General features: G+C 49.5%; 1 protein-coding gene across 15 annotated transcripts in view; it reads right to left on the reverse strand.

Moving 5' to 3' along the window:
* The window catches only part of PLEKHA4 (pleckstrin homology domain containing A4), a 30,354-nt gene that overhangs the window by 4,959 nt on the left and 10,050 nt on the right, over positions 1-15,345 (reverse strand). For 5 of the 15 annotated variants that reach the window (XM_054466185.2, XM_054466184.2, XM_063657251.1 and 2 more), the window contains 8 exons: positions 14,601-14,675; positions 11,424-11,471; positions 11,214-11,294; positions 10,889-11,038; positions 9,450-9,548; positions 5,885-6,025; positions 3,495-3,594; positions 3,348-3,424 (listed from right to left, as the gene is read on the reverse strand). In XM_054466185.2, the coding sequence (XP_054322160.2) occupies positions 3,348-3,424; positions 3,495-3,594; positions 5,885-6,025; positions 9,450-9,548; positions 10,889-11,038; positions 11,214-11,294; positions 11,424-11,471; positions 14,601-14,675 (771 nt within the window). The remainder of the gene's footprint in view (positions 1-3,347; positions 3,425-3,494; positions 3,595-5,884; positions 6,026-9,449; positions 9,549-10,888; positions 11,039-11,213; positions 11,295-11,423; positions 11,472-14,600; positions 14,676-15,345) is intronic. The other 10 variants (XM_054466186.2, XM_063657252.1, XM_054466196.2 and 7 more) reach the window with 5 other exon arrangements.

A 15,345-nucleotide genomic window follows, 5' to 3' on the forward strand; every position in this document is an offset into this window, starting at 1 on the left:
CTTCCAGTTAAACATCCCAGTGAGATAGCATGGATCTGTGCTCATTGTAGAACCAATCCCTGCAGTTTCCTCTGCTTTGACCAATCCTGAGTCCTGTTTATATAAATGATGGCCACTGGCCACTGTATATTACCCTATGTTGTTAATTTCTTTTTTTCTTTTTTTTTTTCAGACGGAGTCTCGCTTTGTTGCCTAGGCTGGAGTGCAGTGGCGCAATCTCTGCTCACTGCAACCTCCGCCTCCTGGGTTCAAGCAATTCTCTGCCTCAGCCTCTCAAGTAGCTGGGATTAAGTAGGTGGTGCCTGCCACCACGCCCAGCTAATTTTTGTGTGTTTTTAGTACAGACAGGGTTTCACCATCTTGGCCAGGCTGGTCTTGAACTCCTGATCTCATGATCCACCTGCCTCGGCCTCCCAAAGTGCTGGGATTACAGGTGTGAGCCACCGTGCCCAGCCAATGTTGTTAATTTCTTCACAGCAGGCCAGACCATTGGCCTAAAAGCTTGGTAGCAGCACACTCAGATTTCTACACATCCAATTGTTTTAAACACAGTCTTAATAAGCAGATATTTTTAGCCATGCAGTCTGCCTGCTTTGTATACCCTGAGACTGTGCCCAACATCTGCTACCCATAGATAAGATGAGCCCCAAGCCCCTGCTGCTCTTTGGACCTCTCTGATCCAGAGAAACCTCCACATGCTGGTGGCTGGCATCACCCAGACGTAAGCCCCTTCTCCAGTCCCTTTCTCTCGGGAGCTCCCTTGCCTTCCTCCCTTCCTGTGCAGTGGTCCTCACCCTCACACAGTAGCTTCTGGAGGGTCTCACACTGGGTGTGACTCCCCCATAGACAAATCTGTCAGTATGCACCAAATAAAGCTCCTGTGCGCTACCGCCATCTGGTGGTCATAGCTTTTTCTTTGATAAACCCTGAAATCCCTGGAACTCACTAGACCACCCCTGTGCTCTGGACCTTGGCAGCCCCTGAAACCACGGGGTTGGGGTGAAGGAGGAGCATGTCCCAAGATAAGTGATGTTCCCAGGAGGCTCCAATCATCCATGCCCATGACACACCACTGAGAATCAAAAAGTGCCTCTCCTCTCTTCCTAGGAAAGGCTTGATTGCTTTTGTATCCATGATAACAAGTAAGCACAAGAAATGCCTTATTTTTTAAAAATTATTTTATTTTACTTTATTTTATTTTTGAGATGGAGTTTCACTCTTATTGCCCAGGCTGGAGTGCAATGGCACGATCTTGGCTCACTACAACCTCTGCCTCCCAGGTTCAAGCGATTCTCCTGCCTCAGCCTCCCGAGTAGCTGGGATTACAGGCATGTGCCACCACGCCTGGCTAATTTTTTTGTATTTTTAGTAAAGACGGGGTTTCACTATGTTGGTCAGGCTGGTTTCGAACTCCTGACCTTGTGATCCACCCGCCTTGGCCTCCCAAAGTGCTGGGATTACAGGCGTTAGCCACCCCACCCGGCCTTTTCTTTTTTTTTTTTTTTTTTTAAGACATGGTTTCTCTCTGTTGCCCAGGATGGAGTGCAGTGGTGCAGTCATGGCTCAGTGCAGCCTTGACCTCCTGGACTCAAGCAATCCTCACGTCTCAACCTCCCAAGTAGCTGGGACCACAGGTGGGCACCACCACGCACAGCTAACTTTTCATTTTTTATTTTTTTATTTTTTGAGATGGAGTTTCACTCTTATTGCCCAGGCTGGAGTGCAGTGGCGCAGTCTCAGCTCACTGCAACCTCAGCCACCCAGATTCAAGCGATTCTCCTGTCTCAGCCTCCTAAGTAGTTGGGATTACAGGTGCGTGCTGCTATACCCACCTAATTTTTGTATTTTTAGTAGAGATGGGGTTTTGCCATGTTGGCAAGGGTGCTCTTGAACTCCTGACCTCAGGTGATCCACCCGCCTCAGCCTCCCAAAGTGCTGGGATTACAGGCGTGAGCCACTGCACCCGGCCACAGCTAACTTTTCATTATTTTTTTGTAGAGATGGGTCTTGCTACGTTAGCCAGGCTGCTCTTGAACGCCTGGGCTCAACTGATCCACCTACCTTGGCCTCTCAAAGTGTTGGGATTACAGGCATGAGCCAACACCACTGGCCAAGAAATGCTTTATTTTATTATTATTATTATTTTTATTTATTTTTTTTTTTTTCGAGACAGAGTCTCGCTCTGTTGCCCAGGCTGGAGTGCAACGGTGCAATCTTGGGTCTCTGCCACCTCCGTCTCCTGGGTTCAAGCGATTCTCCTGCCTCAGCCTCCCGAGTAGCTGGGATTACAGGCACCCGTCATCATGCTCGGCTAATTTTTGTATTTTTGTAGAGACAGGGTTTTCACCATGTTGTTCAATCTGGTCTCAAACTCCTGACCTCAAGTGATCTGCCTGCCTCGGCCTCCCAAATGCTGGGATTACAGGTACGAGCCACGGTTCCCGGCCCCAAGTAGTGCTTTTAAATCTATTTGATTAAGTAATCCCAACAGGTACCCCAAAGACTTCTGAAAACCAGCCAATCAGTGATGGAGCCAAGCTTCTGAAAATCAGCCAATCAGTGATGCTCACATGCTTCTGAGGGCTGCCCAATCAGTGATGGATCCGTACTTCTGAAAATCAGCCAATCATTGATAGCTCCATGCTTCTGAAAACCAGCCAATCAGCAACAGACACAGAGCACAGAGCTTCCACAGCTTAATGTCAACCAATTTCTAAACATTCCTGCTGCTAGAAGTCAACCAATTTCTGAACTCCAGGGCCACATGAGATCAGCATTCTGCTCCACTCAGGGTGTCTTTTTTTTTTTTAAGACAGAGTTTTGCTCTTGTCGCACAAGCTGGAGTGCAATGGTGCAATCTCAGCTCACTGCAACCTCTGCCTCCCGAGTTCAAGCGATTCTCCTGCCTCAGCCTCCTGAGTGGCTGGGATTACAGGCGCCCACCACCACGCCTGGCTAATTTTTGTACTTTCAGTAGAGACGGGGTTTCACCATGTTAGCCAGGCTGGTCTGGAACTCCTGACAAAGTGCTAGGATTACAGGCGTGAGCCACCGCGCCTGGCCTCATTCATCTAGTTTTCATCTTCATGTCAGCTCTAGGTGGTAGGTTCTGCTATTAGCCCCATTTTAGAGAAGAAAAAATGGAGGCACAGAGAGGTTTAATAACTGACCCAAAGTCACACGGCTTAGAAGCGACAGAGACAAAAATCAATCTCAAGGCTCTTAACAAGAAGTGCTCTCTCTGCTCTGAGTATGGCCTTAGAACGCTCTACTCCTAGCTGTTTCCCAGAAGTGTGGGGGTCCCTGATGGTTAGATGCAAGGATTACAGGATGGACCTACAGCCTACCTTGGTTCCCAGCTGTGGGGAAGGGAGGTGGCGACCCTCAGGGCTGGAAGCCCGGGAGACCCTCGGAGACCCAAGACCTGGAAAGACAGAATGGGACTTGGTGAGGATGGGAATTTCTGTAAAGTCCCACCCAACCAGGATGCTCACCTAAGCGAGGGCTGGCGAGGTCTTTGTCGCCTCCAGGAGGCCGCCCCCAGTCAGTCTCAGGGGACCTAGGGGAGCTCAGTTCCAAGGACTCTGGCAGGCTCTGCGGGGATTAGAAAAGGGGGATAATGATGATCATTATAATTATTATTATTATTAACATGTTGCAAGCATTTAGGAATTGGAATACAGTCTGAATAGCATTAAGACTGTAAACCAGGCCGGGCGCAGTGGCTCACACCTGTAATCCCAGCACTTCGGGAGGCCAAGGCAGGCAGACCACCTGAGGAGTTCCAGACCAGCTTAGTCCAACATAGTGAAACCCCGTCTCTACTAAAAATACAAAAATTAGCCAGGCGTGGTGGCAGGTGCCTGCAATCCCAGCTACTTAGGAGGCTAAGGCAGAAGAATCACTTGAACTCAGGAGTTGGAGGTTGCAGTGAGCCGAGATCGCACCACTGCACTCCAGCCTGGGCGACAGAGCAAGACTCTGCCTCAAAAAAAAAAAAAAAAAAAAAAAAAGACTATAAACCAGATCTGAGCATGGAGGCTTGTGCTTGTAATCTCAGCCCTTTGAGAGGCCAAGGTAGGAGGATCACTTGAGGCCAGGAGCTAGAGACCAGCTGGGCAACATAGCAACACCCCTTCCCTACAAAAACTTTTTAAGGCTGGGCGCAGTGGCTCATGCCTGTAATCCCAGCACTTTGGGAGGCCGAGGCGGGCGGATCACAAGGTCAGGAGATCGAGACCATCCTGGCTAACACGGTGAAATCCCGTCTCTACTAAAAATACAAAAAAAAAAAATTAGCCGGGCGTGGTGGCAGGCGCCTGTAGTCCCAGCTACTCGGGAGGCTGAGGCAGGAGAATGGCCTGAACCCAGGAGGTGGAGCTTGCAGTGAGCCAAGATCGAGCCACTGCACTCCAGCCTGAGCAACAGAGTGAGACTCCGTCTCAAAAAAAAAAAAAAAAAAAACGTTTTAGGCTGGGCACAGTGGGTTCACGTCTGTAATCCCAGCATTTTAGGAGGCTGAGATGGGAGGATCACTTGAGACCAGGAGGTAAAGACCAGCCTAGGCAACATAGGGAGACCCCCTCTCTACAAAAAAGTTAAAGAATTAGCTGGGCGTGGTGGCAGACACCTGTAGTCCTACCTACTTGGGAAGCTGAGGTGACAGAATCACTTAAGCCCCAGAGATGGAGGTTCCAGTGAGCTGTGATCGCGCCACTGCACTCCAGCCTGGGTGATAGAGCAAGACCCTGTCTCTAAAAAAACAAAAAAACTGTAAACCAGGAGCCAGATGTCCTGGCTTCAAATCCCAACTGTGCCATTTATTAGTTGTGTGACCTCTGGCAAGCTGCTTTACCTCTCTGAGCCATATTTTATTTTATTTGAGACACAGTCTCACTCTTTCAGCCAGGCTGGAGTGCAGTGGTGCAATCTTGGCTCAGCTTACTGCAACCTCTACCTCCCTGGTTCAAGCGGTTCTCCTGCCTCAGCCTCCCAAGTAGCTGGGATTACAGGTGTACACCACTGTGCCTGGCTCATTAACATTTTACTTTTTGATATTAGGATTGAGTCCATATATATGTGGCACTTAGAACAGTGCCTGGCGTCTAAGTGCATTATATATATAATCATATTAGGGCTGGGTGCGGTGCCTCACTCCTGTAATCCTGGCATTTTGGGATACTGAGACTGGAGGATCATTTTAAGCCAGGAGTTTAAGACCAGACTTGGCAGCAAAGTGAGGTTCCATCTCCACAATAAACAAACAAAAATTAGCCAGGCACGATGGCACGAGCCTGTGGTCCCAGCTACTCAGGAAGCTGAAGCAGGAGGATTGCCTGAGCCCAAGAATTCGAGGCTGCAGTGAGCCATGATCACACCACTGCACTCCAGCCTGGGTGACAGAATGAGATCTCATCTTTAAAAAAAATCCTGGTTGGGAGAGGTGGCTCACGCCTGTAATCCCAACACTTTGGGAGGCCAAGGCAGGCGGATTACTTGAGGCCAGGAGTACATGACCAGCCTGGCCAACATGGTGAAACTCCGTTTCTACTAAAAATACAAAACTTAGCCAGGCTTGGTTGTGGGCGCCTGTAATCACAGCTACTTCGGAGGCTGAGGCAGGAGAACCACTTGAACCCAGGAGGTGGAGGTTGCAGTGAGCCAAGATTGCACCACTGGACTCCAGCCTGGGTGACAGAGTGAGACTACGTCTCAAAAAAAAAACTCCAAAAAACAAGAAAACAAAGGCTTCCAGAGGTTAGGACACTTGTGGGAGGTGGCTTAGCTGATCAAGGAAGAATTAAAGAGGTGGGTGGGGAATAGACTGAGCCAAGGACAGGTGGGACAGGAAGGTGGGGGTGGGGAGGAATTATGTGCGTCTTACCTCCCTCTCTGAGGACTCCTCGCCCTGGAGGACGGGAGATGGGGAGTCAGGCTCAGTGTGTGGGGGCGGTTTCTGGGAGCCACCCAGACCTGCCAGTGTGTCTTCCACCATCCACAGCTGCTGCTGAGCAGACACTCTGTCCTGCGGGGAGGAAAGGAATTTATTTACTTAAAGGTGGGAAAACACAGGAGGGTTTCAGCTAATAGGCCCCTGCAAAGGTCTGAGATCAGCTGGACTATATTTATGGAGTTGGGATTTATTTTTTTTCCATGTGGTTATCCAGATGAATTAAAAAAAATTGTCTTTTGGCCAGGTGTGGTGGCTCACGCCTGTAATCCCAGCATTTTGGGAGGCCGAGGTGGGTGGATCACCTGAGGTCAGGAGTTCAAGACTAGCCTGGCCAACATGGTAAAACCCCATGTCTACTAAAAGTACAAAAAAAATTAGCCGGGGATGGTGGTGGGTGTCTGCAGTCCCAGCTACTCGGGAGGCTGAGGCAGGAGAATCGCTTGAACCCGGGAGGTGGAGGTTGCAGTGAGCTGAGATCGCACCACTGCTCTCCAGCCTGGGTGACAGAGCAAGACACTATCTCAAAAAAAAAAAAAAGAAGAAAAAAAGAAAAAGAAAAAACTGTCTTTTCTTTCTATGTTGTTTTACTGTGTTACATCTATTATAAATAGGTGACCATACGAATATATGAGAGTCTGTTCTTTTTGTTTGTTTTTGGAGACAGTCCCTCCCTCTGTCACCCAGGCTGGCATGCAATGGCTTGATCATAGCTCACTGCATCCTCGAACTCTTGGGCTCAAGTGGTCCTTCAGCCTCAGCCTCCTGAGTAACTGGGACCACAGGCATGCACCACTAGGCCCAGCTAATGTTTTCACTTTAATTTTTAGTAGACATGGAGTTTCACCATGTTGCCCAGGCTAGCCTCAAACTCCTGGGATCAGGTGATTCACCTGCCTCATCCTCCCAAAGTGCTGGGATTACAGGCGTGAGCCACTGCATCTGGCATGGGTCTGTTTTTGCCAAGTCTGGGTTTTAGATCTAGTGGGAGCAACTCAGAGTGAGAAGATGCATTTAAAACTAGGCATCAATGGTTTTTTGTTTTTTGGGTTTGTTGTTGTTGTTTTAAGATGGAGGCTCTCCCTGTCGCCCAGGCTGGAGTGCAGTGGCGCAATCTCGGCTCACCGCAACCTCCACCTCCCAGGTTCAAGCGATTCTCCTGCCTCAGCCTCCTGAATAGCTGGGACTACAGGCGTGCACCAGCACACTCAGTAAATTTTTGTATTTTTAGTAGAGACAGGGTTTAACCATGTTCGTCAGGCTGGTCTCGAACTCCTGACCTCAAGTGATCCACCTGCCTTGGCCTCCCAAAGTGCTGAGACTACAGGCGTGAGCCAACATGCCTGGTCATGTCAATGTTTTTAAAGATACATGATTTAGAACTTGATGGGTAGATTTAGAGTGAAGAAGCAGGTCTGAGGCTAAGCAATGAGGTTTATATTTAGGAGCAGAGCTTGAACTAAGGGAATGGGTTCAGAACTGGAACTCCAGAGGATAAATTTAACAGCAAAAGTCAGGATGCAGGATGCAAGAGATGAACTTGCAAGATGGAAAAAAGGCTGAGGGTTGGAGTTTTGCTAGTGAGAGCACGGCTTCAACAAGAGGAGAGATTTAGAACCAGGGGAGAGAGCAGCTCTGGATCTGAAAGCAGGTATTAAAACAAAAGGCATTGGCCAGGCGCAGTAGCTCATGCCTATAATCCCAGCACTTTGGGAGGCCAAGGCAGGCGGATCAGAAGGTCAGGAGTTCAAGACCAGCCTAACCAACATGGTGAAACTCCGTCTCTACTAAAAATACAAAAATTAGCCAGGCGTGGTGGCACACGCCTGTAGTCCCAGCTAGAGGCTGAGGCAGGAGAACCCGGGAGGCAGATGTTGCAGTGAGCCGAGATCGCACCACTGCACTCCAGCCTGGGCAACAGAGCGAGACTCCATCTCATAAATAAATAAATAAGAGGGCGGCCAGGCACCGTGACTCACGCCTGTAATCCCAGCACTTTGGGAGGCCGAGGCGGGCGGATCATGAGGTCAAGAGATCTAGACCATCCTGGCCAACATGGTGAAACCCCGTCTCTACTAAAAATACAAAAATTAGCTGGGCATGGTGGCACACACATGTAGTCTCAGCTACTGGGGAAGCTGAGGCAGGAGAATTGCTTGAGCCTGGGAGGCGGAGGTTGCAGTGAGTCGAGATCGTGCCACTGCACTCCAGCCTGGCGACAGAGCAAGACTCCCTCTCACACACAAAAAAAATAAAATAAAATAAAATAAAAAATAGAAGGGCTGGGTGCAGTGGCTCACGCCTGTAATCTCAGCACTTTGGGAGGCCGAGGCGGGTGGATCACCTGAGGTTGGGAGTTCAAGACCAGCCGGACCAACATGGAGAAACCCCGTCTCTCCTAAAACTACAAAATTAGCCAGGCATGGTGGCGCATGCCTGTAATCCCAGCTACTCGGTAGGCTGAGGCAGGAGAATTGCTTGAACATGGGAGGCAGATGTTGCGGTGAGCCGAGATTGCACCATCGCACTCCGGTCTGGGCAACAGAACGAGACTCCATCTCAAAAAATATAATAAAATAAATAAAATAAAAATAAAAGAGTAGGCCGGGCACAGTGGCTCACGCCGGTAATCCCAAAACTTTGGGAGGCCGAGGAGGGCGGATCACCTGAGGTCAGGAGTTCGAGACCAGCCTGACCAACATAGAGAAATGCCATCTCTACCAAAAATACAAAATTAGCCGGGCGTGGTGGTGGACACCTGTAATCCCAGTTAATTGGGAGGCTGAGGTGGATGAATCGCTTGAGCCCGGGAGGCAGAGGTTGTGGTGAGCTGAGATAGTGCCATTGCACTCCAGCCCGGACAACGAGAGTTAAACTCTGTCCCCCCTCCAAAAAAAAAAGAATGTTGTAAAATTATAGCCAACTTTAAAGCAGAAATTAGGCCTGGCGCAGTGGCTCATGCTTGTAATCCCAGCACTTTGGGAGGCCGTGGCAGGCAGATCACTTGAGGTCAGGAGTTCAAGACCAGCCTGACCAACATGTCTCTACTAAAAATATAAAAAGTAGCCGGGTGTGGTGGCATGTGCCTGAAATCCTAGCTACTCGGGAGGCTGAGGTGGGAGAATCACTTGAACCTGGGAGGCAGAGGTTGCAGTACGCCAAGATTGCGCTACTGCACTCCAGCCTGGGCGACAGAGTGAGACTGTCTCAAAAACAAACAAACAAACAAATAAACAACTTTACAGCAGAAATTAGATAACAGCTCGAGAAAACGGCATTCAAAATTGAAGATTAATTAAAATTTTAATGAGAGAATTAAAAAAAAACCCTAAAGGGCATGGTCTTAACTAAAATAAGGGGCTTAGATTGAAAGGACAGAAAGGCTAAGGGTCAACTGGGCGGGGTCTCAATTCTGTGGACGGAGATTAAATGCTGAAAGGATTTCCAGGCAGAACTTGGAGTTGGGGGTGGGTCTTGGGGTCTCCAAGCAGCGATTTACCTGGGGAGAACCGAGGTGTAGCAGGTACTCCAGCGTCTCTCTTAAGGTGCCCAGCTCCTGCTCCAGGCCACTGTATGTGTCCCAAACCCTCTCTCGCTCCTCAGGTTGCATAAAGGGGGAGACATAGGTTAGGTCCCTCTCCCACCAGATCCTTCTCCACCCTGTCATTTGTCAGCTAAGGAGGAGGTAAGGGAGCTTGGTCCCTGGAGCCCTGCAGGCATATGGACTACAATTCCCATGGGCCTCTTTGCTTGGACTACTGGGAACCCCAAAGTCTGTATGGAACCTGCAATTCCAGTGCACTGCTAGTGTAGACAAATAACAGCATTCCCTGAATCCCCAGGATTACTTCTGCTCTCTCCTAGGTAGCAGAGTCTACAGATCTAATGAATTCATTAGACAGTTAAAACACCACAGCACCCAGCCAGGCACGGTGGCTCAGGCCTTTAGTCCCAGCACTTTGGGAGGCCAAGGCGGGCGGATCACTTGAGGTCAGGAACTTGAGACCAGCCTGGCCAACATGGTGAAACCCTGTCCCTACTAAAAATACAAAAATTAGCCAGGAATGGTGGTGAGGGCCTGTAATCCCAGGTACTCGGGAGCTGAGGCAGGAGAATCACTTGAACCCGGGAGACAGAAGTTGCAGTGAGCCTGGATCCAGGCGCTGCACTCCAGCCTGAGCAACAGAGCAAGAATCCGTCTCAAAAAAAATAACCACAGCACCCACTCACCCTGGGGCAGCAGAAACTTCCTCGCCAATACCAACAATAACAATGATAATATCAGCTAACACTTATTGGGCACTGACCATGTGCTAGGCACTGTTCTCAGCTCTCATTTAATTCCTATGAGGTAGTTATTATTATTGTCTCCATTTTACAGATAATTATAACTGACACTTAAGTATTGCTTTACCAAGTACCAAGTACCTTAAGTGTTATTCATTCATTCATTCATTCACTCATTTACACATATCACATATAATAATTCTCAGAATTACTTAAGGCCAGGCACAGTGGCTCATGCCTGTAATCCCAGCACTTTGGAAGGCTGAGGCAGGCTGATCACCTGAGGTTAGGAGTTCGAGAGCAGCCTGGCCAACATGGCAAAACCCCATCTCTACTAAAAATACAAAAATTAGCCAGGTGTGGTGGCACATGCCTGTAATCCCAGTTACTCAGGAGGCTGAGGTTGCAGTGAGCTGAGATGGCACCACTGTACTCCAGCCTGGGTGACAGAGCAAGACTCTGTCCCCTGAAAAAAAAAATTAGAGTGGTTACAAGACAACAAGGAGAGAGAAACAAATAATAAAATAAAATTTGGAGTGTAGACTTCTGAAGAACGATCTTCCTATGAGCCCTCTGGGGCAAGTCCCCTTCGTAACAACTTGCATAGTCCTGGGGCCTCCTAGGAGGGCAGGCCCCTTCCCAGGTGCTCACCTGAGTCAAGTGACAGAGGGTGGCCCTCACACTGACCAGCCGGTCCTGCAGGAGGCGCTGGCGACCCCAGGCCCTCCCAGGAGCCCCAGCCTCCCTGGTGGCTTGGCCCAGCTGCTGCCGGGTCAACTCCAGAGCTGCTTCTAGTTGCTCCTGCACCAAGAGAGAAGGTGGTTAGACTTCAGAAGCCATGCCTAGCCCCAAGAAGAATGAAAAGATGTCCTTTCACATCCTGGATGTCCAGTCAGCATCCTGACTTCCGCAGTCAGGAAGGACTCAGGGCAGGCAGAGAGGCCAGGCTCCCTGTCCTCGGTCCAGGGCCCCGCACCTTCTCCTCCTGCCTCTGGTCTATCTCCTCCTGCAGCCTCCGCAGAAGCCGGTCCTGCCCGCACAACTTGGTCAGCAGCGTCTGGAGAAAGGAGAGCGGGAGCTACCGGTGGTCCAGATCTGGCTCTTCCCCTGCCACTCCTCCCATCATCTAGAACATTCTCTCCCCAATTCTGGGAACTCAGCAAGGATTAGATCAGTGAGAACTTACATCTGTCTCCAAGCTTTGGTGGAAAGTTGACTCCAAGGGAGGACCGGGCTGAAGAGAGGGAGAAAAGTCAGGGGTCAAAGGGGACAGGCTGGCCATTATTGTAACTCAGTGCTGAGCCACGCCCTGTTTCTACTGATAGGTACTGCACTATTTATTTATTTAGAGATAGGGTCTCGCTCTGTCACCCAGGCTGGAGTGTAGTCATGCGATCACAGTTTGCTGCAGCCTCAACCTCCTGGGCTCAAGCAATCCTCCCACTTCAGCCTCCTGAGTAACTGGGACCACAGGCTCACACATCATGCCCGGCTAATTTTTGTAGTTTTAAAATTTTTGTTGTTGTTGTTTTTGGTAGTGATGGGGTTTTGCCATGTCGCCCAGGCTGATCTCAAACTTCTGGGCTCAAGCAATCCTCCTGCCTCGGCCTCCCAAAGTGCTGGGATTATAGGCATGCACCATCAGGCCTGGCCTTTTTTTTTTTTGAGTCAAGGTCTGTCACCCAGGCTGGGGTGCAGTGGCATGATCATGGCTCACTGCAGCCTTGAACTCTTAGGCTCAAAGGATCTTCCCACCTCAGCCTCCCAAGTAGGTGGGACAATAGGTGCCAGCCACCAGTGCCAGCTAAGGTTTTTTGTTTGTTTGTTTGTTTTTAGGGCTGGGGTCTCACTATGTCACCCAGAGCAGTCTTGAACTCCTGATCTCAAACAATCCTCCTGCCTTGGCCTCCTGAAGTCCTGGGATTACAGGCATGAGCCACCAAGCCTAGCAACCCCTCTCCTTATCAGCTTCCTTCTAAGCATTAGCAAATTTCAGTAGCCCAACTTCCAGATTCTTGGCTTCAGAAAGATCAATAATGGGATCTTGATCAAATAGCCATGGCAAATATTATAATTAATGGAGAAATTTAGACATTTTATTTATGACTAAGAATAAAACAAAGTGCAGGGCACAGTGACTCACTCCTGTAATACCAAAGCTTTGGGAGGACAAAGAGGGAAGATCACTTGAGCCCAGGAGTTCAAGACCAGTCTGGGCAACATAGGGAGACCTTGTGTCTGCAAAAAAAATAAAAATAAAAAAATAGGGCCAGGTGCGGTGGCTCATGCCTGTAATCCCAACACTTTGGGGCCGAGGCAGGTAGATCACCTGAGGTCAGGAGTTCGAGACCAGCCTGACTAACATGGTGAAACCCTGTCTCTACTAAAAATAAAAAAATTAGCCAAGTGTAGTGATGGGCGCCTGTAATCCCAGCTACTTGGGAGGCTGAGGAAGGAGAATCACTTGAACCCGGGAGGCAGAGGTTGCAGCAAGCCGAGATGGTGCCATTGCACTCCAGCCCGGGTGACAGACTGAGATTTCGTCTCAAATAAATAAATAAATAAATAAATAAAATAAGCTGAGCATGTTGGTACACGCCTGTAGTCTCAGCTACTGGGGAGGCTGAGGTGGGAGTATCACTTGGGCCCAGGAGGCTGAGGCTGCAGTGAGCCATGATTGCACCACTGCACTCCAGCCTGGGTGACAGAGCGAGACTCTGTCTCAAGAAAATAAATAATTTTTTTTAATTAAAAAAAAAAAAAAAAAAAACAGCCTGGGTAACATGGCAAAACCGTCTCTACAAAAAGTAGAAAAAGTTAGCTAGGCAGCCAGGCGCAGCGGCTCATGCCTGTAATCCCAGCATTTTGGGAGGCCGAGGCAGGCAGATCACCTGAGGTCGAGAGTTCGAGACCAGCCTGACCAACACGGAGAAACCCTGTCTCTACTAAAAATACAAAATTAGCAGGGCATGGTGGTGGGCGCCCGTAATCCCAGCTACTCGGGCGGCTGAGGCAGGAGAATCGCTTGAACCCAGGAAGCGGAGGTTGCGGTGAGCTGAGATCATGCCATTGTACTCCAGCCTGGGCAACAAGAGTGAAACTCCTTCTCAAAAAAAAAAAAAAAGAAAGAAAGAAAAAAGAAGGAAAGAAGGAAAGAAAGAAAGAGAGAGACAAAGGAAAGGAAAGGAAAGAAAGGGGAGGGGAAGGGGAAGGGGAAAGGGAAGCGGAAAGGGAAGACGAATAGGGAAAGAAAGAAAGGAAGGCAGGCCAGGCACAGTGGCTCATGCCTGTAATCCCAGCACTTTGGGAGGCCGAGGCGGGCAGATCACGAGGTCAGGAGATCGAGACCATCCTGGCTAACACAGTGAAACCCCATCTCTACTAAAAGTACAAAAAAATTGGGCCGGGCACAGTGGCTCATATCTGTAATCCCAGCACTTTGGGAGGCCAAGGCGGGAGGATCACGAGGTTAGGAGTTCAAGACCAGCCTGACCAACATGGTGAAACCCCGTCTCTACTAAAAATACAAAAATTATCCAGGCATGGTGGCACGTGCCTGTAATCCCAGCTATTCAGGAGGTTGAAGCAGGAGAATTGCTTGAACCAGGGAGGCGAAGGTTGCAGTGAGCCGAGATCGTGCCACTGCACTCCAGCCTGGGCGACAGAGCGAGACTCCATCTCAAGAAAAAAATAAAGAAAAAAATACAAAAAAATTAGCCAGGCGTGGTGGCGGGCGCCTGTAGTCCCAGCTACTCGGGAGGCTGAGGCAGGAGAATGGCATGAACCTGGGAGGCGGAGCTTGCAGTGAGTTGAGATCGCAGCACTGCACTCCAGCCTGGGCGACAGAGGGAGACCCCGTCTCAAAAAAAAAAAAAAAAAGAAAGAAAGAAAAGAAAAAGAAAGAGAAAGAAATGGGTTTTTGTGGATTTAAGTTACGACGATGTCATAGGGGTGTCCTAATAGGAGGAGATGGACAGCAACAAAAACACAAAGGAAGATCATCATGGGATGATGGAGGCAAAGATGTAGCCGTAAAAAAAGCCACAGAACCTCAGGAATTGCTGGCAATCACCAGAAGCTAAGAGAGAGTCAATAAAAGCTCCTCCTTAGAGCCTTCAGTGGGAGTATAGCCCTGCCAGTCCCTTGACTCCAGGCCTCTGGCCTCCAGAACCGCAAGATAATCCATTTCTGTTGTTTTCGGCCATGCACTTTGTTACAGCAACCACAAGAATCTAATACCTACCCAGGGGCTTTGAAATATCTACGGTTCTCTAGGCACCCTAGGCCAGGAGATGACATTCCTCATAGAGAAGAAAGGAAGGGAGGGGGCTCCAGTAGATTTGGGGTACTCCAGGATACCTACCAATAAAACCATGGAGGCCCGGGTCCCAGGGGGCCGCGGGGGCAGCTGGAGATAAGTGGAGGAGCCAGAGGGTGCCTGGGAGGAACGTTGAAATGGAGATGTTTAGAAACTGGCATGACTTAGTGACAAATAGCAGAGTGGGCGTGTCCATAATTGAAGTGCTTTAGGAGATATTTTGAGGTTCAGAACTGGGCCCTCTCAACTTCCTCAACTACCTGCTCTCCAGCCGTGTGCCACTGTGGGGACACAGAGGGTGATAATAAATGCACCAGCCTGGCAAAACAGCCCCACGAGATGATGGAATTTGCTACTCTCATTCTCAGATTTGCAGTCAGCTGTGGATATTCTGAGCTACAGTCCCATGATGCTCAGACAAAACAGCAGGCAACCAACTTGCAAGGTGAACTGGGGACACAAGGGAGATGCAAATGTCTCACCGCACTGTCTTGGCACAGAGTATTCAGGACTACAAACCCCATGATGCTTAAAGAGCAATGGCCGGGCCAGGCACGGTGGCTCACGTCTGTAATCCCAGTACTTTGGGAGGCTGAGATGGGCGGATCACCTGTCAGCTGATCAGGAGTTCGAGACCAGCTTGGTCAACATAGTGAAACCTCATCTCTACCAAAAATATAAAAATCAGCCGGACGTGGTGGCAGGTGCCTGTAATCCCAGCTACTCGGGAGGCTGAGGCAGGAGAATCGCTTGAACCCAGGAGACAGAGGTTGTAGTGAGCCGAGATCAT

Source organism: Pongo pygmaeus, chromosome 20 (assembly GCF_028885625.2).
Source record: "Pongo pygmaeus isolate AG05252 chromosome 20, NHGRI_mPonPyg2-v2.0_pri, whole genome shotgun sequence".
In the NCBI taxonomy this organism is placed as follows: Eukaryota; Metazoa; Chordata; class Mammalia; order Primates; family Hominidae; genus Pongo; species Pongo pygmaeus.